At 64.0% G+C, this 26,927-nt stretch overlaps 2 protein-coding genes across 2 annotated transcripts; both read left to right on the plus strand.

The window, feature by feature from the left end:
• Positions 1-1,025: 1,025 nt before the first annotated feature.
• On the plus strand, positions 1,026-8,033 carry LOC137459700 (aquaporin-2-like). The gene is made up of 4 exons (XM_068170476.1): positions 1,026-2,020; positions 3,971-4,135; positions 5,138-5,218; positions 5,953-8,033. Exons 1-4 carry the CDS (start codon positions 1,658-1,660, stop codon positions 6,166-6,168), a joined length of 825 nt encoding a protein of 274 aa, XP_068026577.1. The 5' UTR covers positions 1,026-1,657; the 3' UTR covers positions 6,169-8,033.
• Positions 8,034-17,252: 9,219 nt separating this feature from the next.
• AQP5 (aquaporin 5) lies at positions 17,253-23,924 on the plus strand. The gene is made up of 4 exons (XM_068170458.1): positions 17,253-17,711; positions 21,053-21,216; positions 22,226-22,310; positions 22,826-23,924. The coding sequence occupies exons 1-4, from the start codon at positions 17,349-17,351 to the stop codon at positions 23,009-23,011; spliced, it is 798 nt and encodes a 265-aa protein (XP_068026559.1). The 5' UTR covers positions 17,253-17,348; the 3' UTR covers positions 23,012-23,924.
• The last annotated feature ends 3,003 nt before the right edge of the window (positions 23,925-26,927 follow it).

Raw genomic sequence — 26,927 nt, forward strand, 5'->3', positions numbered from 1 at the left:
GGGCTGGAGCAGCAGTGCTGTGGGCAGCAGCAGCAGGGCAGGGATGGTGCCCCCGGGCTGGGCACTGGGGGGGCACAGCTGGCAGCCTGGGGGCAGCCTGGGGGCAGCCTTGGGCTCCTCAGGGCCAGGAGGACTTTGAGGGCTGCAGCAGGGCCAGGGAAGGGCAAGGGAGCTGGGGAAGGGTTTGGGGGAGAGGGCTGGGGAGGAGCAGCTGAGGGAGCTGGGGGGGGTTGAGGCTGGAGGAGAGGAGGCTGAGGGGAGACCTCCTGGCTCCCTGCAAGTGCCTGAGGGGAGCCTGCGGCCAGGGGGCGTTGGGCTGTGCGGCCAAGGGCCAGGACCAGAGGAGATGGCCTCAGGCTGCCCCAGGGCAGGCTCAGCTTGGCCCTGAGGAGAAAGTTCTGCCCTGGAAGGGTTCTGCAAGCCTGGCCCAGGCTGCCCAGGGAGGTGCTGGTGGAGTCCCCAGGCCTGGAGGGGCTCCAGGATCCTGTGGCCATGGTACCTGGGGCCATGGTTTGGAGGCCATGGAGGGGTTGGGTTGAGGTTGGTCTCTCCCTGTTGGGCTCTCAGATTGCTTCTCCAGCCCAAACCACTCCCTGATGCTGTGGCTCTGTGCCTCTCCAGGCCTCTTCCACCTCCTCTTCCCTGCCTGCTTCCCCACATCCCTTCCCTGCTCTTCAGCCCAGCCCAGCTCCAGCTCCAGCTCCACAGAGCCTCCTCTGCTTCCCTCTCCCTGCTGCAGGTGCTGGGAGCTGGAGAGCAGCCCTGGGGCAGGCAGGCTGAGGAGGAAGGCAGCAGCACTGCTGGAGGCTCCCTGTGACCTCCCCGGGGTGGTGACCCCTGCCTGGCCCAGCTCCAGTGGAGGGGGCAGACTCTGGTGTTCCCTCAGCTGGAACCCAGCAGAAGGATTTCCTGGGATCCATCTCCTCCAGCAGCTGCTCCCTCACCTCCCCCCTCCCTATATATAGCTCCTGCCCTCTCCTCATCTCCTCTGGCCGCAGCCTGGCTGCTGGCACCTCCTGAGGGACTCCTTGCAGCCTGAAGCCTCCTGACACCTCCTGGGGGACTCAGCAGGCTCAGTCCTTGCAGCTTGAAGCCTCCTGGCAGCTCCTGATGGACTCAGCAGGCTCAGCCCTTGCAGCCTGGCAGCTCCTGAGGGACTCAGCAGGCTCAGCCCTTGCAGCCTGAAGCCTCCTGGCAGCTCCTGAGGGACTCAGCACTTGCATCCTGGCAGCTCCTGGGTGCTCAGCAGACTCAGTCCTCGCAGCTTGAAGACTCCTGGCAGCTCCTGGGGGGCTCAGCACTTGCATCCTGGCAGCTCCTGGGTGCTCAGCAGGCTCAGCCCTCGCAGCCTGGCAGCTCCTGAGGGGCTCAGCAGGCTCAGCCCTCGCAGCCTGAAGCCTCCTGGCAGCTCCTGAGGGGTTCAGCAGACTCAGCCCTCGCAGCCTGGCAGCTCCTGGGTGCTCAGCAGGCTCAGCCCTCGCAGCCTGGCAGCTCCTGAGGGACTCAGCACTTGCATCCTGGCAGCTCCTGGGTGCTCAGCAGACTCAGTCCTCGCAGCCTGAAGCCTCCTGGCAGCTCCTGAGGGGTTCAGCAGGCTCAGCCCTCGCAGCCTGGCAGCTCCTGGGGGGCTCAGCCCTCGCAGCCTGGCAGCTGCAGCATGTGGGAGCTGCGCTCCGTCGCCTTCTCCCGAGCCGTCCTGGCAGAGTTCTTGGCCACTTTGGTCTTCATCCTGCTGGGGCTGGGCTCTGCCCTCAGCTGGCCCTCGGCAGCGCCCCCCAGCACCCTGCAGGTGGCTCTGGCCTTCGGCTTGGCCATCGGCAGCCTGGTGCAAGCCCTGGGGCACGTCAGCGGCGCCCACCTCAACCCTGCAGTCACCTTGGCCTTCCTGCTGGGCTCGCAGCTCTCCTTCCTCAGGGCTCTCTTCTACATGGTGGCTCAGCTGCTGGGGGGGGTGGTGGGGGCTGCCATCCTCCAGGAGCTCACCCCCCCGGACTGCCGCCAGGGGCTGGCCATCAACAAGGTAGGAGCTGGGACCCCGACCCCCCCCCCCCCCCCCCCGGGGCGGGCAGGGGTCGGGAAGGGACCCCGGGGACAGCAAAGAGGCTTCGTGGGTCAGAGGAGGGGGAGGGAGCTGCTGGCAGCTGCAGGATGGAAGCAGGAGGCTGCTGCAGGAGCAGGGAGGGAGTGAGGTAGGGTCTAAGCATCCCTGCAGGAGCAGGGAGGGAGGCAGGAGCTCAGGATCCCTCCAGGGGCAGGGATGGAGGCAGGAGCTCAGGATCCCTCCAGGGGCAGGGATGGAGGCAGGAGCTCAGGATCCCTCCAGGGGCAGGGATGGAGGCAGGAGCTCAGGATCCCTCCAGGGGCAGGGATGGAGGCAGGAGCTCAGGATCCCTCCAGGGGCAGGGATGGAGGCAGGAGCTCAGGGCCCCTCCAGGATGCTGCCTCCCTGGAGCTGTCCAGGGCCAGGCTGGATGAGGCCTGGGGCAGCCTGGTCTCATCCAAAGGTTCCTTGGCTGATCTTGGAGGTCCCTTCCAACGCCTGCCAGGAGTCCCTCACTCTGGGAGCAGCATCTCCCACACCCCAGCAAGGGAAGAGGCAGGCAGGGGGCTGGGAAGGAGCAGATGGAAACCTCCTTGCTGGCAGCTGGGAGGCACTGGCAGGAGCCAGCCTGGCTCCCAGGGAGCTGCAGAGGAAAGGGGAACCTGGATGAGGGCAGCCAGGGCTCTTCAGCTCCAGAAGGGCTGGGGTTTGGTGGAGCCAACCAGCAGGAGGTGGAAGAGAGGTTTGGAGAAGTCCTCTCCTGGTGGCTCCCAGCTGAAACCACCTCAAGGCAGGGAAGGTTTGGGTGAAGAACTCTTTGGCTTCTTCCCCTGGGAGCTGCCTGCAGGAAGGAGGTTGGTGGAGAGCAGAGCTCAGGAGCTCAGCCAGAGGGGCAGCAGCCTCCTGCAGAGCAGCCCTGGGGAGAGAAGGGTCTGGGCTCAGTGTGGGGAGAGGTCCTGCTGCTGGAAGCAGAGGGAAAGAAAGGGCAGGGGTCAGGGAGCCAGGGAATGAGTTGGGCTGGAAGAGAGCTTGGAGCTGGAGTCCAACTCTTCTCTGACTCTGAGGCTGGGGCTGAGCCCTCAGCACCACAGCTGCAGGGCTTGGGAACCCCTGTGGGCCTGGGGACTCCACCAGCACCTCCCTGGGCAGCCTGGGCCAGGCTTGCAGAACCCTTCCAGGGCAGAACTTTCTCCTCAGGGCCAAGCTGAGCCTGCCCTGGGGCAGCCTGAGGCCATCTCCTCTGGTCCTGGCCCTTGGCCGCACAGCCCAACGCCCCCTGGCCGCAGGCTCCCCTCAGGCACTTGCAGGGAGCCAGGAGGTCTCCCCTCAGCCTCCTCTCCTCCAGCCTCAACCCCCCCAGCTCCCTCAGCTGCTCCTCCCCAGCCCTCTCCCCCAGACCCTTCCCCAATGGTCAATGGGAAGAGGACAGAGATTTGTTGCTCTTCAGAGCCCAAATGTCCAGAAGCAAAACCAACCCAAGGCTGAAGGTCCTGGAAGGAGCCCCTGGAAGCTCCAAGGGAGTTGCAACCAGGTGGCAGGACCAGAGGAGATGGCTTCAGGCTGCCCCAGGGAGGTGCTGGTGGAGTCCCCAGGCCTGGAGGGGCTCCAGTGCTGCAGAGTGCTCCAGTGCTGAGGGCAGCCCCAGGCTGGGCAGTCAGGGAAGGGTTGGGCTGGAGAAGCCTAAAGGTCTTCTCCTACCAGGAGGAGTCTGTGTCCCCAGGAGCTGCCCTCTGGTTATTCAATGAGAGGCTCCTGGCACCTCCTGGGGGACTCAGCAGGCTCAGTGCTTGCAGCCTGAAGCCTCCTGGCACCTCCTGGGGGACTCAGACACCTTCTTGCTCCCCTTGCCTTGGGTCTCCTCCTCCTCCTCCTTCCCATCCCTGCCCCATCCCCTCCTGACCCCTCAGACCCTTCTTGCTCCCCTTGCAGCTCTCCAATGAGACCAGCCCAGGGCAGGCAGTGGCTGTGGAGCTCTTCCTCACCTTCCAGCTGGTCCTCTGCGTCTTTGCCTCCACGGATGAGCGCCGGGAGGACAGCCTGGGCTCCCCTGCCCTCTCCATTGGCTTCTCTGTGGCTGTAGGACACCTCCTGGGGGTGAGTGGAAGGGGCTCCAGGCCAGCCCTGCTCAAGCTGACTTCCTGGTGAGGCTCAGACCCTGCTGGGCTGCAGGCTTTGCCCTCTCCCTCCTGCTGCCCCTGGGGGACAGAGGAGGAGAAGCCCAGCAGAGGATCAGGGAAACGTTTGGGGGGGGTTGGAAAAGGTCTCCAAGAGGGAGGCTAAGCTGCAGCCCCCAGCCCCAAACAGCAGCAGCTGAGGGAGCCTTGGGCTCCTCAGGGCCAGGAGGGCTGCAACAGCGCCAGTGAAGGGCAAGGGAGCTGGGGAAGGGTCTGGGGGAGAGGGCTGGGGGAGAGGAGCAGCTGAGGGGGCTGGGGGGGTTGAGGCTGGAGGAGAGGAGGCTGAGGGGAGACCTCCTGGCTCCCTGCAAGTGCCTGAGAGGAGCCTGCAGCCAGGGGGGTGCTGAACTCTGCTGTCCCAAGGGATGGCACAGCAGGAGATGGCCTCAGGCTGCCCCAGGGCAGGCTCAGCTTGGCCCTGAGGAATAATTTCTGCCCTGCAGAGTGGTCAGGGCCTGGCCCAGGCTGCCCAGGGAGGTGCTGGTGAAGTCCCCAGGCCTGGAGGGGCTCCAGACCCCTGTGGCCATGGCTCTTGTGGCCAGGGTTTGGTGGCCATGGAGGGGTTGGGTTGAGGTTGGTCTGGATGACCTCAGAGGGCTTCTCCCACCCAAGCCCAGCTCTGGCAGCAGCAGCAACCTGCTGGGAGCTGCCCCTGCAGCCCTGGCCCTGCTGCAGGGCACCTCCCCAGCCTGCAGCTGAGCTGCAGCAAGCTCAGGACAGCCAAGCCCCCTGGCTCAGCCCCCTGCCAGATGCTGCCAGCTCAGCCCTGCTTGCCTCAGCCCTTGGAGCCTTCCAGCTTGGCCTTCTCCTGGAGCAAGGGCAGCTGGGGGTGGAGGCAGGAGCAAGGCTGGAGGTGACTCAGGGCCAGGGATGCTTCCCAAGGGCTCACAGCTAAGCCCTGGCTGCTGCTGCCTGCCCACAGATCCGGTACACAGGCTGCTCCATGAACCCAGCCAGGTCCTTTGCCCCTGCTGTCGTCGTGGGAGACTTCAGTGACCACTGGGTGAGCTCTCCCCCACCCCCTCCCCCCCTTGCTTTCCTTGCCCCCCAGCCCCAGGATTCCTGGAAGCCCCAGGAGGCAGCCAGGATGTTGCAGGGCCAGCTCCCAGCTGGGGGAGGGCTGCAGGGATGAGGAGCAGGAGGTGGAGCTGCTGGCTGCTTAATTGGCTTAATTGGCTCAAGCTGGGTGGCACGGGGTGGCAGGGCCAGGGAGTGCCACTTGTTGACCAGGACAGAGCAAAAGAGAGGCAGAGGCTGCAGAGCCTCCCCTGTGGGGCCAGGCTGGGAGGGTTGGGGCTGTGGAGCCTGGGGAAGAGAAGGCTGCAGGGAGAGCTCAGAGCAGCTGCCAGCAGCTGAAGAGGCTCCAGGAGAGCTGGGGAGGGATTTGGGTTGAGGGCTGGGAGGGGCAGGGTGAGGGGAGATGGATTGGAGCTGGGAGAGGAGAGATTGAGAGTGGAGAGGAGGAAGTGAGGCTGGGGAGAGCCTGGCACAGGCTGCCCAGGGAGGTGGTGGTGGAGTCTCCATCCCTGGAGGTGCTCCAGAACCTGGTGGCCAGGGTTTGGTGGCCATGGGGGGGTTGGGTTGGGTTGGTGTTGGACTGGAGACTCCAGGAGTCCCTGAGACTGCCCCCAGCGGGGCCAGGCCAGGCAGCGCCACAGGTCCCCTGCCCAGCTCCTGGCTCCCCTCCTCGCTCTGCCTGCTCCCGGCTCACCCAAACCTCTCCTCCCTCCCCTCCAGGTCTTCTGGGTGGGTCCCTTGGTCGGGGCGGCCGCAGCCTCCATCCTCTACAACTACATCCTCTGCCCCCACGCCAAGAGCCTCTCGGAGCGGTTGGCCATCCTCAAGGGCTTGGAGCCCGAGGAGGACTGGGCAGAGCGGGAGGCCAGGCGGCGCCAGTCGGTGGAGCTCCACTCGCCCCAGAGCCTGCCCCGGGGCATGGCCGAGAAGGTGTAGCCCGACCCCGGGGGAGAGAGGAGCCGGCAGCCCTCCTGCCCCGGCTGCTTCCCCTCCCTCCTCCTCCTCCTCCTCCTCTCCCTTGGCTCCTGCTGGGCCATGTCCCCGGGAGGCGCCCGGCGATGCCCCCTGCCAGCCTCCTGCCGCTCGCCTCCCGCTCCTCCCCGAGCCGCTGTCCCCCCCCGGCAGGCTCTGCCTGGGCTCCCCAGGGAGCTGCCAGCCGCTGCGGGGTTGTCATTCGCTGAGCGTGGAGGTTGCCTCCCGATGCCTCCCCCCTGCTGGCCTCTGCTGCCCTGCCTCCCCTCTCTGCTCCCCTGGCTCCCCCCTCAGCTCCTGCCTGCCCGAGCTGCCTGCACACCCACCCAGGGGAGCGCTGGCTCCACAGGACAGCTCCCAGGCAAGCTCCAAGCCGTTTGCCAGCGACCACCCAGCCGGCCCGGGGTGGCCTCAGCTCCCCTGGAGGAGAGGAGGAGGCTGAAGTGTGGCCGTGAGTCCCTGCTGACCACTGCAGGGACCTCTTGCAGCTGCTCTCTCCTCTGGCCTGCAGAAGCCTCCTGATGCTCAGCCCAAGCTCAGCCCAGGGGCAGCAGAGGCTGGGGAGGGAGCTCTGGGGAGCACCAAGCCCAGGCAGCCCCTGGGAGCTTGCACCTTCAGCCTCGCTGCTTCCTCTCCCTCCTGGGTTTTGGCTCCCTGGCTTCTGCTCCCTCCTGCACTCTGCTGCTCAGCTGAGTGACCACAAAGCTTTCCAGCCCTGGACCTTCTCCAGCCCTTGCTCCACCACAACAACCACCTCAGCCCTCTCCCCTGCTCCAGCAGGACCTGGGCTCGGTCCTCAGCAGAGCTCAAGGCTTTGGGATGCAGCTTTTGGTCTTTCAAGCACCAGTTCAGTGCTGCTCAGCCCTCAGACCACCCCAGCAGGGTGCCCTCCCCAGCAGGGTGCCCTCCCCAGCAGGATGCCCTCCCCAACAGGATGCCCTCCCCAGCAGGGTGATCTCCCCAGCAGGGTGCCCTCCCCAGCAGGGTGCCCTCCCCAGCAGGATGCCCTCCCCAGGAGGATGCCTTCCCAAGCAGGGTGCCCTCCCCAGCAGGATGCCCTCCCCAGCAGGGTGCCCTCCCCAGGAGAGTGCCCTCCCCAGGAGGATGCCCTCCCCAGGAGGATGCCCTCCCCAGGAGGGTGCCCTCCCCAGCAGGATGCCCTCCCCAGGAGGGTGCCCTCCCCAGCAGGGTGCCCTCCCCACCAGGGTGCCCTCCCCAGGAGGATGCCCTCCCCACCGGGGTGCCCTCCCCAGCAGGGTGCCCTCCCAAGCAGGGTGCCCTCCCCAGCAGGGTGATCTCCCCAGCAGGGTGCCCTCCCCAGGCTGTGCTCTGGCTCCTCAGCATTGCACCACCACAGGAGGTGCTCCCCAGGTCCAGGCTCTCTCTGCTGAGCTGCTGCATGGAAATGGTCAAGAGGATTGGGCCCAGCTCCAGAGGGGCAGATCCAGGGGTCCATGGAGTGGGTTGGGTTGGAAGGGAGCTCAGAGCTCAGCCAGCTCCAAGCCCCTGCCCTGCCCAGGGACACCTCCCCCAGCCCAGGCTGCTCAGGGCCTCATCCAGCCTGGCCCTGAGCACCCCCAGGGAGGTGGTCAAGGAATAGGATTGCAAAGGAACTCCCAAGGAGCTCTGCTGACCCTTTTCCTCTCTGACTGGTTGGACACCAGCTCCAGAGGAAGGTCTTTTCCCCCCTGCTTCCCCACAGAGCTCTGCTTGTCCCAGGCTCTCCTCTAGGGCTCCTGACTCCCTCTGCTCCTCCCTGGGTCCTTCCTCAAGGCTTTGCTGATGGCTGTGGCTGGAGAGACAAAGAGTAAAGAAAGATTTGCCCTGCCCGGCTCAAGTCCTGGTCTTCATTTCTCGCCCCCAGGGGAAGCTGAGGGAGCTCCTGCATCCCCTCCCCCAGCTGGCACCGGCTGCAGCAAGGGGAGAGGAGGTGCCAGGGGCCCCCAGCTGTGTGGGTTGGAGCCAGAGATTGATTCCACTCCTCCAAGGGATGAATGCAAACCCCCCAGGGGGCTGCAGTGGAGGGGCAGCAGCTCTGCCCCCAGCCTGACCTCTTCTGCACCGCAGCAGCAATGTCCCTGAGGGGCAAAGGAGCCTTTGGCTGCTCCTCCAGAGGAGGCCTGGCCCCACAGGGGAGGCTCTGCAGCCTCTGCCCCTGGGTCTGGGATGGAAGGGAGCTCAGAGCTCAGCCAGCTCCAACCATCCCCTGCCATGCTCAGGGACAAGCCTGGCCCTGAGCACCCCTAGGGAGGAGGCAGCCACAGCCTCCCTGGGCAGCCAGCTCCAGGCTCTCCCCAGCCTCACTTCCTCCTCTCCACTCTCAATCTCTCCTCTCCCAGCTCCAATCCATCTCCCCTCACCCTGCCCCTCCCAGCCCTCATCCCAAGTCCCTCCCCAGCTCTCCTGGAGCCTCTTCAGCTGCTGGCAGCTGGTCTGAGCTCTCCCTGCAGCCTTCTCTTCCAGCCCCAACCCTCCCAGCCTGCCCCACAGGGGAGGCTCTGCAGCCTCTGCTCCTCTTGGTGGCCTCCTCTGGAGCCTCTCCAGCAGCTCCAGGTCCTCCCTGTGCTGGGGGTCCCAGGGCTGGGGGCAGTGCTGCAGGGGAGGGCAGAGCAGAGCAGAGGGCAGAGTCCCCTCCCTGTGCTGCTGCTCTGCCTCCTGCTGCTGCAGCCCAGCTCAGGGTTGGCTTCTGGGCTGCCAGTGACCACTGTTGGCTCCTGGGGACTCTGTCACCCACTGCCACCCCCAAGGCCTTCCCCTGCAGGCTGCCCCCAGCCCCCTCCTCCCCCAGCCTGGCTCTGTGCTGCCACTGCCCTGCCCCAGCTGCAGGAACCTTGCCCTTGGCCCTGCTGAGCTTCCTGAGCCTGGCTTGGGGCCACCTCTGCAGCCTGCTCAGCTCCCTCTGGATGGATCCCTCCCTTCCCTCCTCCTGTTGCTCTCCTGGCTGGATTTAGCCTCCTGGCCTGTCCTGGAGGGAAAGAGGCTTGGGAAATGCTTCTCTGTATATAAACAGATCCATAAAAAGAATGCTGAGGCTGCAGCCTTCGCCAGGTGGTGCCAGGCAGGTGCCAGGTGGCAGCTGGGAGCTCTGTGGGGCCTCGAAGAGCAGGATCAGGAGGATCTGTGCAAGGAATCCCAAGCCAGCACCTCAGCTTTGATCTCCAAGGTTTGGAGCTGGGCTGTGCTCTTCTTCTCTCTGCCCTGCAAGCTCTTGAGTGTGGGAAGGGACCTCTGGAGCTCCCCCTCCCGAGGTCCCAAGCCCTCTGCTCCATCAGGGCACCCACAGCTCCCCAGCTCCGAGTGCTGCTGACTCAGGCACCTCCCTGCTGCTGCTGTGCCCATTGCAGAGCATCCCCAGAGCGTCCTGCATCCACCCCAAGGCCTTGCAGGGCAGCAAGGGAAGGCTAAGCAGGGAGCAGGCAGCTGCTGTTATTAAGCATCAAACCCTGCAGCACTTGCACGGCAGCCTCCCTCCTGCCAGCCTCAGGGGGGCCAGGGCACTGTGACCACCCAGCCCAGCCCAGCAGCCCCCCAGGGCTGGAGGGCAGCTGCAGGAGCAGCTGCTGCTCAAGGCCAGGGACACAGAATCCACAGCCCCAAGGCTGCTGCAGTTGGAGAGGAGCTGTGAGGTGCTTCAGGGTTTGGGGAGAGGGCCTGGGGTTGGAAGCAGAGGAGAAAGAAAGGGCAGGGGTCAGGGAAGCAGGGAATGGGTTGGGAAAGGCCTTGAAGGTGGAATCCAACTTTTCCCTAACCCTACCCAGGCTGGGGCTGAGCCCTGGCCCTCAGCACCACAGCTGCAGGGCTTGGGAACCGCTGTGGGCCTGGGGACTCCACCAGCACCTCCCTGGGCAGCCTGGGCCAGGCTTGCAGAACCCTTCCAGGGCAGAACGTTCTCCTCAGGGCCAAGCTGAGCCTGCCCTGGGGCAGCCTGAGGCCAGCTCCTCTGGTCCTGGCCCATAGCCCTTGTCCCAGGAGCCCAATCCCCCCTGGCTCCAGGCTCCTCTCAGGCACTTGCAGGGAGCCAGGAGGTCTCCCCTCAGCCTCCTCTCCTCCAGCCTCAACCTCCCCAGAGCTCCCTCAGCTGCTCCTCCTCAGCCCTCTTCTCCAGCTGGAGACCTGGAGGCATCTCCGCAGCCAAGGGAAGCCTCAGACTGATCCCAGCTGGCTCAGCTTAGCAGGGGAAGTCAAAGCCTGCTTGCTGCAGGGCAGAAGGAGGTGGAAGCCGCATCAGCCTGGGGCCAGCACAGCAAATCCCTTTAAAGAGAGCCCAGGAGATGGTGGAGGAGATAAGAGCAAAAACCTCGAGAGCTGCCCCTGCAGAGCTGCCCCTGGAGAGCTGCCTCTGGAGAGCTGCCCCTGCAGAGCTGCCCCTGGAGAGCTGCCCCTGCAGAGCTGCCCCTGGAGAGCTGCCTCTGGAGAGCTGCCCCTGGAGAGCTGCCTCTAGAGAGCTGCCTCTAGAGAGCTGCCCCTGGAGAGCTGCCTCTGGAGAGCTGCCTCTAGAGAGCTGCCTCTGGAGAGCTGCCTCTGGAGAGCTGCCCCTGCAGAGCTGCCTCTGGAGAGCTGCCCCTGGAGAGCTGCCTCTGGAGAGCTGCCTCTAGAGAGCTGCCTCTAGAGAGCTGCCCCTGGAGAGCTGCCTCTGGAGAGCTGCCTCTGGAGAGCTGCCTCTAGAGAGCTGCCTCTGGAGAGCTGCCTCTGCAGAGCTGCCTCTAGAGAGATGCCCCTGGAGAGCTGCCTCTGGAGAGCTGCCTCTGGAGAGCTGCCCCTGGAGAGCTGTCCCTGGAGAGCTGCCCCTGGAGAGCTGCCTCTGGAGAGCTGCCTCTAGAGAGCTGCCTCTGGAGAGCTGCCCCTGGAGAGCTGCCTCTGGAGAGCTGCCTCTAGAGAGCTGCCCCTGCAGAGCTGCCCCTGGAGAGCTGTCCCTGGAGAGCTGCCTCTGGAGAGCTGCCCCTGGAGAGCTGCCTCTAGAGAGCTGCCTCTGGAGAGCTGCCCCTGGAGAGCTGCCCCTGGAGAGCTGTCCCTGGAGAGCTGCCTCTGGAGAGCTGCCCCTGGAGAGCTGCCTCTAGAGAGCTGCCTCTGGAGAGCTGCCCCTGGAGAGCTGCCTCTGGAGAGCTGCCTCTAGAGAGCTGCCCCTGCAGAGCTGCCCCTGGAGAGCTGCCTCTGGAGAGCTGCCCCTGGAGAGCTGCCTCTAGAGAGCTGCCTCTGGAGAGCTGCCTCTGGAGAGCTGCCTCTAGAGAGCTGCCCCTGCAGAGCTGCCTCTGGAGAGCTGCCTCTGGAGAGCTGCCCCTGCAGAGCTGCCTCTGGAGAGCTGCCTCTGGAGAGCTGCCCCTGGAGAGCTGCCTCTAGAGAGCTGCCCCTGCAGAGCTGCCTCTGGAGAGCTGCCCCTGGAGAGCTGCCTCTAGAGAGCTGCCCCTGGAGAGCTGCCCCTGGAGAGCTGCCTCTGGAGAGCTGCCCCTGCAGAGCTGCCTCTGGAGAGCTGCCTCTAGAGAGCTGCCTCTGGAGAGCTGCCTCTGGAGAGCTGCCTCTAGAGAGCTGCCCCTGGAGAGCTGCCTCTGGAGAGCTGCCCCTGCAGAGCTGCCCCTGCAGAGCTGCCTCTGGAGAGCTGCCCCTGGAGAGCTGCCTCTGGAGAGCTGCCCCTGGAGAGCTGCCTCTAGAGAGCTGCCCCTGCAGAGCTGCCCCTGGAGAGCTGTCCCTGGAGAGCTGCCTCTGGAGAGCTGCCTCTAGAGAGCTGCCCCTGGAGAGCTGCCTCTGGAGAGCTGCCCCTGCAGAGCTGCCTCTAGAGAGCTGCCCCTGCAGAGCTGCCTCTGGAGAGCTGCCCCTGCAGAGCTGCCTCTGGAGAGCTGCCCCTGGAGAGCTGCCTCTGGAGAGCTGCAGGAGGCTGCAGCCTGCAGCAGGGCTTGGCACAGCTCCCACCACTTGCCCTTCCCTACCACCACGGCAAGAAGCAACCCCAGGAGCTCAGGATGAGGAGGAAGAAGAGGAGGAGGAGGAGAAAGTTTGCTGCTCCTTGCTCTACTTTTCCTTCCCAGGGCACCTTGGCCTTGTTTGTGTTCCTCAGCAGCAGCAGCTTGCTGTAAGCTCCCCGAGCTGAGCCAGCAGGGACCAGCCCTTGGCTCTGCCAACCAAACCAACCCCAAACTTTCTCCTCTGGCCACCTAATCCCAGCTAATCCCAGGTCCCAGCTGAAGTCCTCCCTCCTCTCCTGCCCTCATTCCTGCCGGGGTGATTGTGCCACTTCCCAGCTCCTCGCTGCAGCTGCGGAGCCAAGGGGGGGCAGGGAGGGAGGGAGGCAGGAGGGAGGAAGGGGGAAAGCCCAACCCAGGCTGCTGGGGGGGGGTCTCAGCAGCTTCCCAGAGCAGCTGCAGAAGCCACCTGCCAGGCTCTGGGGGGGGTGCAGGAGGGAGCTGAAGCCGCCAGGGCAGCGGCCAAAGGAAGAGCAGCCCAGGGAGGGCTGAGAGAGAGATGGAATCAGCAACCTGAGGAGGCCAGGGCCCAGCACACGTAGCCAGCTAATGACACACACACCTCCTGGGTGAGGCAGAGCCTCAGCAGGGCCCCAGGCGAGGATGAGGCACCAGCTGCCTTCCTCCCACACAGGCAGCCCTGCACCCCAAGCCCACGATGGGCTCAGGCTCCTTCCTCCCCCACCCCGAGGCACCGTCCCCAGGGCAGGCGGCGATGGGCTTGGGGCTGCCAGCTCCAGCGAGGAAGAGGAGGGGAGAGGAGGCAGGCTGAGCCTGGAGAGGAGCTGAACCTCTCCTCCTTGCCAACACTGGAAGCCTCCTTGCCTCCAGCAGCCCAGGGGTGAATCAAGGCATGCATGACCCTACCACGTAGGTGTCCTTCTGTCAGCAGGGATCTGCGGGGTGTCTCCTTCACCACCTTGCCTAATGCCATTCCTTTTGACACACCGAGGGCCCTCCTCGGTTCAGGCAAGGTCCTTGGAGGGCACTCAGCCAGGAGGAGGAAGCTTGCTGAAGCCTCCTCGACACCTGCCCGAGGTGGGGAGGCAGCAGCAGGACCCAGGCAGGGAGGGGAGGCAGGCAAAGAGCCTCAGCAGAAGAGGGTTTGCAGGGCAGGCTGCTGGGGGAGCAGCAGGGCTGGGAGGTGCCTGCAGCATTCCCAACCTGCTCGGAGTTGATCTCCCAGGCAGCTGCTGGGAGCCACAGGCTGGGAGAGTTGGGGCTGTGGAGCCTGGAGAAGGCTCCAAGGGAGAGCTCAGAGCAGTTTCCAGGAGCTGAAGAGGCTCCAGGGGAGCTGGGGAGGGACCAGGGACAAGAGCTGGGGGTGGCAGGGTGAGGGGGGGATGGCTTGGAGCTGGAGAGGGGAGATTGAGAGTGGACATCAGGAGGAAGTTCTGCACCATGAGGGTGGTGAGACCCCAGGGCAGGCTGCCCAGGGCTGTGGTTGAGGCTCTATCCCTCATGTGGCCATGGGCAGCCTGCTGGAGTTGGGGGTGTCCCTGCCCAGCTGGCCAAGGGGAGCTCTGGGGCTCCCTTCCAGCCCAAGGCCACAGGTGAGAGCCCAGGAGGAGCCCTTCCAGCTCTGTGCTGCTGCTTGGCTGCTGTGGGGCAGAAGGCTGAGGAGCTGGCAGCACACAGCAGCAGGCTCCTGGCAGTGGGCACCAGGAGGATGGGGAGCAGGAGGATTTGATCCAGCTGGAAGCACAGACAGGGCTGAAGGGAGGCAATTAGTGCCGCTGGCAGCTGCCCAGGATGCCTTGAAATAGCTGCTTGCAAAACTTTCTCCAGAGCACAGCACTGGAGAGGGAATTTCTAGGACAGGAGAGCTGGGCTGCAGCTCTGGGATCTCCTCCAGCACCAGCAGAGGAACCCAGGCTGGAACGGAGCCCTGGGTCCATGGAGGCTTTCCAGGGCTGCTTGCTGAGCTCAGGGCTCTGGGGAGGGCTGGAGGAAGGAAGCCAAAGAACCCCAGGAGTGCCAGAGGAGCATCAGAGAAGCCATCACGGGAGCACCAAGGGAGCACCAAGGGAGCACCATAGGAGCACCAAAAAGGATCACAAGAGCACCAGAGAAGCATCACAGGAGGAGCATCACCACAAAAGCATCACCACAGGAGCACCAAGGGAGCACCAAAGAAGGACCACAGGAGCATCAGAGAAGCACCAGGGAAGCATCATCACAGGAGCAGCACAGAAGCACCACAGGAGCACCACAGAATCCCTGTGGTCCTCTCTCCTTGCCCTGCTACTGCAAGAAGGGGGCCGCTTTAACGACCAATTTGATCAGCGGATTCCACTTTATTGAGCATCAGACACATCTTATATACAGTTTGCTATAATTATGCCCACTTGGCAACATACTATTGGTTGCTCTCTAACAGGTTACATCATTGTTTTCACAACTCTGTGGAATTCTTCTATCCAGCCTAATTGCTCTCTTTCCCAGATCTCGCCTCCTCCTTATCTTGCTTGCCTCCCATCTCAGGGGCAGCTGGACTTCAGCATACCAAGCAATCAGCACTTTCTCACATCTCCTCTCCGCCAGTATATTATCAACAGAGAATTCTTCAAGGCCTGAATTGCACAGGTGTTCCTGGGACCCATGTCCCCTCTTGTCCGACAACACCCTGCAGAGCAGATTGAGGCTGGCTGTGAGGAGCAAGCTCTGCAGCAGGCTGCCCAGGGAGGTGGCTGAGGCTCCATCCCTGGAGATCTTCAAGGTGAGGCCAAAGGAGGCTCTGAGCAAGCTGCTCTGGTGGGGAATGTCCCTGCTGACTGCAGGGGGGTTGGACTGGATGAGTTTTGGAGGTCCCTCTGTGACCCTCACAGTGAAGAAGTTCCTTGTCCTGGGCTAGAGTTTCCATCCACTGCCCCTTGGCCTATCCCAGGGTGCAGCTGAGCAGAGCCTGGCCCTGTCCCCTCCCTCCTGACCTCCAGCCCTCAGCTATTGACAGACATTGATCAGATCCCTCTCAGTCTTCTCCACACTAACCAACCCCAGGGCTCTCAGCCTCTCCTCTCCAGGCAGTGCTGCAGTCCCTTCAGCATCCCTGGGACTCCCTCTCCCTGTCCCTCCTGAGCTGGGCAGTCCAGAGCTGGATGCAGTATTCCAGGTGAGGTCTCAGGAGGGCAGAGCAGGGGGGGAGGAGACCCTCCCGGGCCCCTGCTGGCCACCCTCCTCTTGATGCCCCCCAGCACCAAGAGCTTCCCCCTCCACTCCCTGCCAGCCCAGGTGGACAGCCTGAGGTGCAGGGCAGAGCCATGGGGACATGACAGGAGCCACAAACAAGTCCTGTGCCCATGCACAGCCTCTGGCTTCCTGCTGGCATCCCCAGGGGCAAACCCTGGTTGAGCAAGAGCTTCAAAGGCAGAGAAGAGCCTGAGATGACAGGGACAGGAGCCACCCTCCCTGGCCACAGGCACTGAGCACCCCCCCACCCCCCCCCCAGTGCTGCTGGAACCCACACCCAGGGCTCTGCGAGGAGCAGCAAAGCAGAAGGACAACAAAGAGGTCCCCAGGCAGGCTCAGAGGGACCAGGCTGGGCTCCACCATCCCAGGCAGCTACGTGCAGGAAGTCAGAGTGCTGGGCCTGGGAGGGAGCTCTGGGGAGCAGCCAGGCCAAGCCCCCTGGCACAGCAGGGGCACCCAGGGCAGCTTGCACAGCTTGGCATCCAGGTGGCTCTGGGAAGCCTCCAGAGATGGAGACTCCACCACCTCTCAGGGCCGCCTGCTCCAGGCCTCCACCACCCTTAAGTTCCTCCTCAGCTGCAGGTGCAACCTCCTGGCTCCCACTTTGTGCCCCTGGCCCTGGGCACCACTCAGCACAGCCTGGCCCCAGCCTCCTGCCCCCCAGCCCTGCAGTATTGATCAGCATGGATCAGATGCCCCTCAGGCTGCTCTCCTGCAGGCTGCAGAGCCCCAGGCCCCTCAAGCTTTCCTCAGAGGAGAGACCCCAGAGTCCCAGCTCCCCTTGCCCACCCCCCCTGCAGGCACAGGGACACCTCCAGCCACATCAGGCTGCTCAAAGCCTCACCAGGTTTGGTGCTGAGAGCTTCCAGGCCCCTCAGCACCTCCCCAGCCCAGGCTCCCTGCTGCTTCCCTGGCCAGGCAAAGCATCTCCCAAGCCCTGCCCTGCTCCTGCCACCACAGCAAGTGCCCTGCCTGCTGCCACCCAGCCCTGCAGCCAGCTGCAAGCCTCTTGTGTCCTGCACTGCAGCTGCCTGCAGAGCCTGGGAGCAGCTCCAGGGGCTCAGCTTTGCTTTTCGGTTTCAGCTCCTCCTGAAAGCTGCTCACAGAGGAAGTCCTGCCCGGGATCAGCTCCTGCAGCCCTGCCTGGGGACAGCTCCTCCAGCCCTGGCCAGGGGGAGCTCCTGCAGTCCTGCCCGGGGAGAGCTGCTGCAGCCCTGCCTGGGGACAGCTCCTGCAGCCCTGGCCAGGGAGAGCTGCTGCAGCCCTGCCCGGGATCAGCTCCTCCATCCCAGCACCAAGACTTTCCAAACCCAGATGCAGCTGCACCTCTGCTCCTTGAGCCCACACAGAGCTGCACCTCTGCTCCCTGAGCCCTGATGCAGCTGCACCTCTGCTCCCTGAGCCCTGATGCAGCTGCACCTCTGCTCCCTGAGCCCTGATGCAGCTGCACCTCTGCTCCTTGAGCCCTGATGCAGCTGCACCTCTGCTCCTTGAGCCCTGATGCAGCTGCACCTCTGCTCCTTGAGCCCTGATGCAGCTGCACCTCTGCTCCTCACCCAGCCAGCAGCTGGTGAGGAGGCAGCAAAAGGGAAGAGCAGAGGAGGGACCTCGGCCTCGTGGGTTACACAACTTCGTTATCTAACGACCATGGCGGGAGCCTCCCCGTGGGGGCTCCCTGTTTGCAGAGGGCAGGAGCCCGAAATGCCACCAAGGGCTGAGTCATTGGTTCACCAAGAGGCTCCCAAGGTCTCCTCGGGTGGAAACTTCCCCAGCTTCAGCTGCAGGTTTGGGAGGCCTGGCCAATTCCCCAGCTCCACCCACGCCGCCCGGCGAGCAGCCGCTGCAGCTCTTGCATATATAGATAGGTATGGCCCTGCCACCGGCTGCAGACAGCAGCAGCAGCAGCAGCAGAGCCTGCAGCCAGCAGAGCCACCCCACGCCGCCTCCTCCTCCTCCTCCACCACCTCCTCCTCTTCCTCTGCCTCCCTCCCCGCCGCCACCATGAAGAGGGAGATCCTGACCCTGGCCTTCGCCCGCTCCGTCTTCGTGGAGTTCCTCTCCACCCTCATCTTCGTCTTCATCGGCCTGGGCTCGGCGCTGAAGTGGCCCTCGGCGCTGCCCAGCATCCTGCAGATCGCCCTGGCCTTCGGCCTGGCCATCGGCACCCTGGTGCAGGCCTTCGGCCACATCAGCGGCGCCCACATCAACCCCGCGGTCACCATCGCCTTCTTCGTGGGCAACCAGATCTCCTTCCTCCGGATGCTCTGCTACGTCCTGGCGCAGCTGGCCGGGGCCATCGCCGGCGCCGGCATCCTCTACGGGGTCACCCCGGCCAACACCCGTGGCAACCTGGCCATCAACGCCGTGAGTGACCCTCACCCGCCTCCCCTGGCACCTTCCTGGCACCTTCCCTCCCTGCCGCCTTCCTGGCACCTTCCTCCCCTGGCACCTTCCCTGTCGCCTTCCCTGGCACCTTCCCTGCCACCTTCCCTGGCACCTTCCTCCCCTGCCACCTTCCCTGGTGCTTTCCTCCCCTGTCGCCTTCCCTGACACCTTCCTGGCACCTTCCTCCCCTGCCACCTTCCCTGGTGCTTTTCTCCCCTGCCGACTTCCCTGGCACCTTCCCTGCCGCCTTCCCTGGCACCTTCCTCCCCTGCCGCCTTCCCTGGTGCTTTCCTCCCCTGCCAACTTCCCTGGCACCTTCCTGCCTTCCTTAGCACCTTCCTCCCCTGGCACCCTCCTTCTTTCCCTGTCACATTCTTTCCCTGGCACCTTCCTTCCTTCCCTGGCACCTTCCTTCCCTGGCACCTTCCTCCCCGGCATCTTCCTCCCCTGGCGCCTTCCCTGGCACCTTCCTTCTTTCCCTGTCCCCTTCCTTCCCTGGCACCTTCCCTGCTCTCCTGGCTGAGGAATCTCCCTGCACACCTCTCTGCCCTGCTCCCTCCCTCCCTCTTCAGAGCTTGCCCCACCGGAGTCCCAGTGTTTGTCTTCTTCCCCTGCATTCCTTTTCCCCTGCTGGGTGCTTCAGAACCCAACCCCAGGGCTGGAAGGCAGGAAAGGGGCTGGAGGGTGAGGGAGGGCTGGAGAGCAAGGGAGGGCTGGAGAGCAAGGGAGGGATGGAGAGCAAAGGAGGTCTGGAGAGCGAAGGAGGTCTGGAGGGTGAAGGAGGTCTGGAGGGTGAAGGAGGTCTGGAGGGTGAAGGAGCTCTGGAGAGCAAAGGAGGTCTGGAGGGTGAAGAAGGTCTGGAGGGTGAAGGAGGTCTGGAGGGTGAAGGAGGTCTGGAGGGTGAAGAAGGTCTGGAGAGCACAGGAGGTCTGCAGGAGGAGATTACCCTTCTTGATTGCCCAGCCCAAGGAGGTGACTGCATGAGGCTGCTTGGGTCTCAGCACAAGGTCCCTACACTGCCAGAGGGCTGGAGCTGGGGCTGGGGCTGGGGCTGGGGCTGGGCTGGGAGGGCAGCAAAGGGCAGCAGAGCGTGGAGCTGCCAGCTGTGCATTGTGGGGCAACAAGCTGCCTGTTTTTTAGCTCCTTTAATAGGAGCTTCCTCTGTCCCCGGGGCCTGGGTGAGTCACCAGCAGCGCTGAGATCCTCTCTGCTGCAGCCTCTCCACCTGCAGATTAGTGCTGGGATCAGAGCTGGGCCGGCCTGGACGGGGGAGGGCAGGCAGCAGGGCCCAGCCAAACCAGTATGGGCAGGGGGGGAGCAGAAGCCCACTGCGAGCCCTGCACTGGGAGGACTGGGAAGCAGAGGTGGGGGAGAAGAGCTGGAGAAGGAGCTGTGGGGATGCTGCAAGGGGCAGGGGAAGAAGGAGGGTGAAGGAGGTCTGGGGGGTGAAGGAGGTCTGGGGGGTGAAGAAGGTCTGGAGAGTGAAGGTCTGGAGAGTAAGGGAGGTCTGGAGGGTGAAGGAGGTCTGGAGATCAAGGGAGGTCTGGAGATCAAGGGAGGTCTGGGGGGTGAAGGAGGTCTGGAGAGTGAAGGTCTGGAGATCAAGGGAAGTCTGGAGGTCTGAAAGAGGTCTGGAGAGTGAAGGTCTGGAGATCAAGGGAGGTCTGGAGAGGTAAAGGAGGTCTGGAGAGTGAAGGAGGTCTGGAGGACAAGGAAGGTCTGGAGGGTGAAGGTCTGGAGAGTAAGGTAGGTCTGGAGATCAAGGGAAGTCTGGAGGTCTGAAAGAGGTCTGGAGAGTGAAGGTCTGGAGATCAAGGGAGGTCTGGAGAGGTAAAGGAGGTCTGGAGAGTGAAGGAGGTCTGGAGGACAAGGAAGGTCTGGAGGGTGAAGGTCTGGAGAGTAAGGTAGGTCTGGAGATCAAGGGAGGTCTGGAGATCAAGGGAGGTCTACAGGAGGAGATTACCCTTCTGATTCCCCAGCCCAGGGAGGTGACTGCATGAGCCTGCTTGGGTCTCAGCACAAGGTTCCTACACTGCCAGAGGGATGGGGCTGGGGCTTGTGCACTTGGAGGAGGGGTGGAAGCCATCCTGGGGGCTCAACCCCTTTGGGGCAGTACTGGGCAGCAGCTTGGGCTGGGAGCAGTGCAGGCCGCTGGCCGTGGTTGCACATCCAGGGCTGGAGCCCTCAGGGCAGCGCAGGGCAGGAGGTGCTGCAAGGTCTTGTTCCTAGAAGCTCCAGAGCCCAGAGCAGGCAGTCCTGGCTAGAACCCAGCCTGGGATGGCTTGGATCACTCTCTCCTTGCCATGGCCACTGGGCTTGGGGCCACCTGAGATGTGCCAGGGCTCAGTGCAGGGGCACTGAGACAGTAACAGCACAGCCCCCCCATGGCTGCAGCCCACCCTGCAGCCCAACCTTCATCTTTCATCCCAGCCTTCATCCCAGCATTCACCCTTCATCCCAACCTGCATCCCAATCTTCAACCTGCATCCCAGCCTTCATCCCAGCCTTCATCTTTCATCCCAACCTTCATCTTTCATCCCAACCTTCAGCCCAGCCTTCACCCTTCAGCCCATGCCATGGCTGCTCCCCAGCCTCCCCAGGAGGAGATCCACAAAGTGGGGGAGGAGAAGAGCTGGGATCCAAGAGCCTGGCTCAAGGAGAAGGGGAATGCAGGAGAAGAGGACAAAGAGCTGTGGAACTTGGTGGGGAAGCTCTGAGTGTTGTGGAGATGAGCAGGTGGGGAGAGGTGTGGAGAGCCCTGGGCAGGGAGGCTCTGGGGAGGGAGAGAGTCTGGGACATTGCACAGAAAAGGGAAGGAGATGGAGAAGGGGAAGGGAAGGGGGAAAAGGGGAAGGAGGAGAAGAAGGGGAAGGAGGAAGGAGAGAGGGAAGGAGGAGAAGGAGAAGGAGAAGGGGAAGGAGGAGAAGGAGAAGGAGAAGGAGAAGGAGAAGGAGAAGGAGAAGGAGAAGGAGAAGGAGAAGGAGAAGGAGAAGGAGAAGGAGAAGGAGAAGGAGAAGGAGAAGGAGAAGGAGAAGGAGAAGGAAAGGAGAAGGAGAAGGAGAAGGAGAAGGAGAAGGAGAAGGAGAAGGAGAAGAAGAAGGAGAAGGAGAGAGGGAAGGGGAAGGGGGAAGGGGGGAAGGAGAAGGAGGAGCAGGAGCCAAGTGTTTGCCACCATCACACCTGGAGCCCCAGGGCTGCCCAGGAGACCTCCGGGGAAGCTTCCCCTGCCTGGCTTTCCCGACCCAAGCCCAGCAGCAAAGCAGCCAAGCAGGAGCCTGCTCGGGGTGGCCAATCCTTGCCTCTCTCGCTGGTTTTGGCAGCTCAACAACAACGTGACCCCCGGCCAGGCCCTGGTGGTGGAGATCATCCTGACCTTCCAGCTGGCCGCCTGCATCTTCGCCTCCACCGACAACCGCCGCGGCGGCAGCGTCGGCTCCCCGGCGCTCTCCATCGGCCTCTCCGTGGCTGTAGGACACCTGGTGGGGGGTGAGTGTCCAGGCAGGAGCACAGGGCAGAGGCTCCGGATAGGTTGGGACTCCCCCCTGAGCTCTGCTGCTGCAGAACAAAGGCCAGGAGCAGAGCCAGAAGAGCCTCTGCCTCAGCAGGGATTTGGCTACAGGGGCAGGAAGAGCTCTGGAGGTTTGCCTTGGGATTTGCTCCTCAGCCTCAGAGCTCTCTCAGGTGTGGCAGGAGAGTGGCAGAGGGGAACTGCTCCAGATGGGGCTGCAGGTCCTGCTCTGCTCTCTCTGCTTCCCAGGCAGCAGTGGGGCAGAGGTGACAGCTCCCTGGGCTGCTAAAGGAAGTGTGGAAAGGGTTTGGGTTGGGAGGGAGCTCAGAGCTCAGCCAGCTCCAAGCATCCCCTGCCATGGGCAAGCACAGAGAGGACTTCCCCTGCTGGGGCTGCAGGTCCTGCTCTGCTCTCTCTGCTCTCCAGGCAGCAGTGGGGCAGAGGTGAGAGCTCCCTGGCCCTCTAAAGAGTTCCACCTGCCTGGGTCCTCTCTGCTTTGTGTCTTGGGTTGTGCAAAGGTAAAAACAAAGAGAAAGGATCCCTGTGGTCTGCTGGGGAGGAGCTGAGCCTGGAATGCAGCCAGGGAAAAGCAGCAGCAGTGCTGGGAGAAAACCTTCCTGCAGGGCTCCCAGGTTCAGCTGCAGCCCTGGGCCCCTCAGGGCAACCCAGAGACCATGGAAGGGGTTTGGGATGGAAGGGAGCTCAGAGCTCAGCCAGCTCCAAGCCCCTGCCCTGCCCAGGGACACCTCCCCCTGAGCCCAGGCTGCTCAGGGCCTCATCCAGCCTGGCCCTCAGCACCTCCAGGCAGGAGGCAGCCACAGCCTCCCTGGGCAGCCTGGGGCAGGGTCTGCTGCTGGGAGGTTCTGCACCTCTCTACAAGAGACAGGACCCCAGGGATCCATTCTTGCTCCCTGCTGCTGGGCAGCTGCTGGTGCCTGCTGCAGCTGCTGATGCCTCTCCCCCTGCTGCCCTCTCCCCTCTGCCAGATCTACTTCACAGGCTGCTCCATGAACCCTGCCAGGTCCTTCGGGCCCGCGGTCATCGTCAGGAGGTTCAGCCCTGCACACTGGGTGAGCAGCAGCAGCCGGCTGGGAGGGGCTGGGAGGGGCTGGGATGCTCTGGGAGGGCCAGGCTGGGCTGGCTGAGACGATGGGATGGGTTGGGATGGGTTAGGAGGGGTTGGCTGAGGGGTTGGGATGGGTTGGGCTGGGCTGGTTGAGGGGATAGGGTGGGTTGGGATGGGCTGGGATGCCCTGGGTGGCCTGAGATGGGCTGGCTGAGGGGATGAGATGGGTTGGTATGGGTTAGGAGGGGTTGGTTGAGGGGATGGGATGGGTTGGGATGAAAGGGGGCTGGAGAGCAAGGGAGAGCTGGGGAGCAAGGGAGGGCTGGAGAGCAGGGGGAGGGCTGGGGACCAAGGGGAGGGCAGGAGAGCAGAGGGCTGGAGAAGGAGGGAAGGCAGGAGAGCAAGGGAGGGCTGGGGAGCAAGGGAAGGCTGGGGAGCAAGGGAAGGCTGAAGCAGCAAGGGCTGGTGGGGAGATGAGCTCCCAGGCCTGCTCTCACCTTCTCCCTGCTTGCTTTCCAGGTCTTCTGGGTTGGACCCATCCTTGGGGCCTGCTTGGCTGCTCTGCTCTACTTCTACATCCTTGTGCCCTACTGCATGAACATGTCAGACAGGGTGGCCATCATCAAGGGCACCTACGAGCCTGAGGAGGAGTGGGAAGAGCAGAGAGAGGAGAGGAAGAAGTCCATGGAGCTGACCCCACCCTAGGAGGAGTTGGAAAACCCTCCCAAAGCCAAGGGAAAGGAGGGGGAGGAAGCCTCCATGTGTGCACCACAGCTAGAGTAGGACTCTCCAAGCCAAAGTCTTTCAGCCCAAAGACCACCACCAGTGACCAAGGAAGGAAGGAGCCTTGCAGTGTTCCCCTGCAGAACCCTTCTCCATCAGTGCTACAACCTCTCCCAGCTCACCTTCAGCCACCCCATGCCAAGGGCTCCCAGCCCAGGCAAAGGGCTCCCAATCCATGCCAAGGGCTCCCAACCCAGACCAGGGGCTCCCAACCCAGGCCAAGGGCTCCCAACCCAGACCAGGGGCTCCCAACCCAAGCCAAGGGCTCCCAACCCAGGCCAAGGGATCTCAACCCAGACCAAGGGCTCCCAACCCATGCCAAGGGCTCCCAGCCCAGACCAAGGGCTCCCAACCCAGGCCAAGGGCTCCCAACCCAGACCAGGGGTTCCCAACCCATGCCAAGGGCTCCCAGCCCAGACCAGGGGCTCCCAACCCAGGCCAAGGGCTCCCAACGCAGACCAAGGGCTCTCAGCCCAGGCCAAGATCTCTCAGCTGGAGCTTTGCAGCCACCCAGCTCCCCCCTGCCCTCCTAGGTGTGAGTTGTGCCTGATGCTCAGAGGGGTTTCCCCCCTGTGTCAGATGGGATCCCATCCAGATGCCACCAGGGAGGAGGAATGATCACCTGGGGCAGGGGATGGGGGGGGACACAGCAGAACCTTTCCCTTTCTCTCCCCAGCATGGGGCCCAGGCTGCTCAGAGAGGCTCCTGGCAGAGGTGAGGTGGTGCTGGGGGAGCCCTGGAGGTTGGTGGCTGCAGGAGGAAGCTGCCTGGGGGAGGTTGTGTGGAGATCTTTGTAAGATAGCTTCTTATTTATTGTGAATAAAAGGGAGTTTTGGAGAAAGAGCAAGGCCTTGGGGCGGGGGAGGGGCAGGAGGGGACCTGGAGGGGCACAAAAAACCCCAACCACCAAACCCCAAGGGGTTGAGCTGGCTGCAAACATCAACCCCAAGAGCCACAGCCAAGAGAGGATCCCTGAGGCCCCTTCCAAGCCTGACAATGCAAGGGGTTGGAACCTCCTCAACACCAAACCTGGTGGTGGGGAGATGGGGGAGCAGAGGTGCAGCTGCATCAGGGCTCAGGGAGCAGAGGTGCAGCTCTGTGTGGGCTCAAGGAGCAGAGGTGCAGCTGCATCAGGGCTCAGGGAGCAGAGGTGCAGCTGCATCAGAGCTCAAGGAGCAGAGGTGCAGCTGCATCAGGGCTCAGGGAGCAGAGGTGCAGCTGCATCAGGGCTCAAGGAGCAGAGGTGCAGCTCTGTGTGGGCTCAAGGAGCAGAGGTGCAGCTGCATCAGGGCTCAGGGAGCAGAGGTGCAGCTGCATCAGAGCTCAAGGAGCAGAGGTGCAGCTGCATCAGGGCTCAGGGAGCAGAGGTGCAGCTGCATCAGGGCTCAAGGAGCAGAGGTGAAGCTGCATCAGGGCTCAAGGAGCAGAGGTGCAGCTGCATCAGGGCTCAAGGAGCAGAGGTGCAGCTGCATCAGGGCTCAAGGAGCAGAGGTGCAGCTGCATCTGGGCTCAGGGAGCAGAGGTGCAGCTGCATCAGGGCTCAAGGAGCAGAGGTGAAGCTGCATCAGGGCTCAAGGAGCAGAGGTGCAGCTGCATCAGGGCTCAGGGAGCAGAGGTGCAGCTGCATCAGGGCTCAAGGAGCAGAGGTGCAGCTGCATCAGGGCTCAAGGAGCAGAGGTGCAGCTGCATCAGGGCTCAAGGAGCAGAGGTGCAGCTGCATCAGGGCTCAAGGAGCAGAGGTGCAGCTGCATCAGGGCTCAAGGAGCAGAGGTGCAGCTGCATCTGGGCTCAGGGAGCAGAGGTGCAGCTGCATCAGGGCTCAAGGAGCAGAGGTGAAGCTGCATCAGGGCTCAAGGAGCAGAGGTGCAGCTGCATCAGGGCTCAGGGAGCAGAGGTGCAGCTGCATCAGGGCTCAAGGAGCAGAGGTGCAGCTGCATCAGGGCTCAAGGAGCAGAGGTGCAGCTGCATCAGGGTTTGGAAAGTCTTGGTGCTGGGATGGAGGAGCTGATCCCGGGCAGGGCTGCAGCAGCTCTCCCTGGCCAGGGCTGCAGGAGCTGTCCCCAGGCAGGGCTGCAGGAGCTGATCCCGGGCAGGACTTCCTCTGTGAGCAGCTTTCAGGAGGAGCTGAAACCGAAAAGCAAAGCTGAGCCCCTGGAGCTGCTCCCAGGCTCTGCAGGCAGCTGCAGTGCAGGACACAAGAGGCTTGCAGCTGGCTGCAGGGCTGGGTGGCAGCAGGCAGGGCACTTGCTGTGGTGGCAGGAGCAGGGCAGGGCTTGGGAGATGCTTTGCCTGGCCAGGGAAGCAGCAGGGAGCCTGGGCTGGGGAGGTGCTGAGGGGCCTGGAAGCTCTCAGCACCAAACCTGGTGAGGCTTTGAGCAGCCTGATGCGGCTGGAGGTGTCCCTGTGCCTGCAGGGGGGGTGGGCAAGGGGAGCTGGGACTCTGGGGTCTCTCCTCTGAGGAAAGCTTGAGGGGCCTGGGGCTCTGCAGCCTGCAGGAGAGCAGCCTGAGGGGCATCTGATCCATGCTGATCAATACTGCAGGGCTGGGGGGCAGGAGGCTGGGGCCAGGCTGTGCTGAGTGGTGCCCAGGGCCAGGGGCACAAAGTGGGAGCCAGGAGGTTGCACCTGCAGCTGAGGAGGAACTTAAGGGTGGTGGAGGCCTGGAGCAGGCGGCCCTGAGAGGTGGTGGAGTCTCCATCTCTGGAGGCTTCCCAGAGCCACCTGGATGCCAAGCTGTGCAAGCTGCCCTGGGTGCCCCTGCTGTGCCAGGGGGCTTGGCCTGGCTGCTCCCCAGAGCTCCCTCCCAGCACCCTGCAGGGACTCTGTGTCCCCCAAATCCCTGAGCAGCTGCTGGCCACTGACCCCAGGAAGGAGAAACAGGCAGAGGGGCTGGATGGGAAGCGGGGGAGGACAGAGGAGGGGGAGGGGGCAGCAGGAGGGTGCCTGGTGCAGGGCTCTTTGAAGCCCACATTTCCTGGAGCTGGCACGGAGCAGGGAGGAGCCAGCAGCGATCCTTCAGCACCTTCCCCCTGCTTGACTCAGGCAGAGCTCTCTGCCATTCCAGTTCTCCCAGCGCGGCTGCCGCCGGTGCCCTCAAACAGTGACCCACCACCCTCCCCCAGCCCCCTGCCCTGCCCTCCCCCCGCCTGCCCTGCCCACACCTCTGCCTCGACCTTCTGCTCCAGCCCTGCTCTTCCAGTTCTGCCACCACCCTCTGCCAAAGCAGCTCCTTCCCAGCCCGGCCGTGGGGACACACTGGGTGCTGCCACCCTGCCCTTGCCACCCCCTCTCTCCCTCCCTCCCTCCTTGCCTCCTTCCTCCCTTCCCTCCCTAAATCCAGCCCCGTGCAAGGCTTTGCCCCCCCGGGCAGCCCCTCCCCTCCTCTTCCTCCTGCGCTGCTGAAGGGGTCCTGCCCGGCACGGAATTCCCCCCCGAGGGGGGTGGGGAAGCTTGGCTGGGGGCTACCTCGGTGCCAGGCTGCAGCTCAAGCCCTCCCAGCCAGGATTGTGGCACCCGGGCAGGGCCCTGCAGGGCAGCCCAGGCAGCAGCACCTCGCTCCCTGCCTGCCCGAGCGGATCCGCGGCGCCGCAGGAGCCCTGGCGAGCAGCGCAGCCTCGGCCAGAGAGCCAAAGGGCTGGGAGGGAGCTCAAGGCTCAGTCAGCTCCAAGCCCCTGCCCTGCCCAGGGACACCTCCCCCCAGCCCAGGCTGCTCACAGCCACCTCCAGCCTGCAGGGTGGGCAGCAGGGCAGCAGAGGGGATCCTGCCCCTGGACTCTGCCCTGCTGGGACCTCAGCTCCACTCCTGCCTCCAGCTCTGCTGTCCCCAGCAGCAGGAGGA

This window comes from Melanerpes formicivorus, unplaced genomic scaffold (assembly GCF_026170545.1).
Source record: "Melanerpes formicivorus ecotype bairdi unplaced genomic scaffold, bMelFor1.0.p_v2 SCAF_399, whole genome shotgun sequence".
In the NCBI taxonomy this organism is placed as follows: Eukaryota; Metazoa; Chordata; class Aves; order Piciformes; family Picidae; genus Melanerpes; species Melanerpes formicivorus.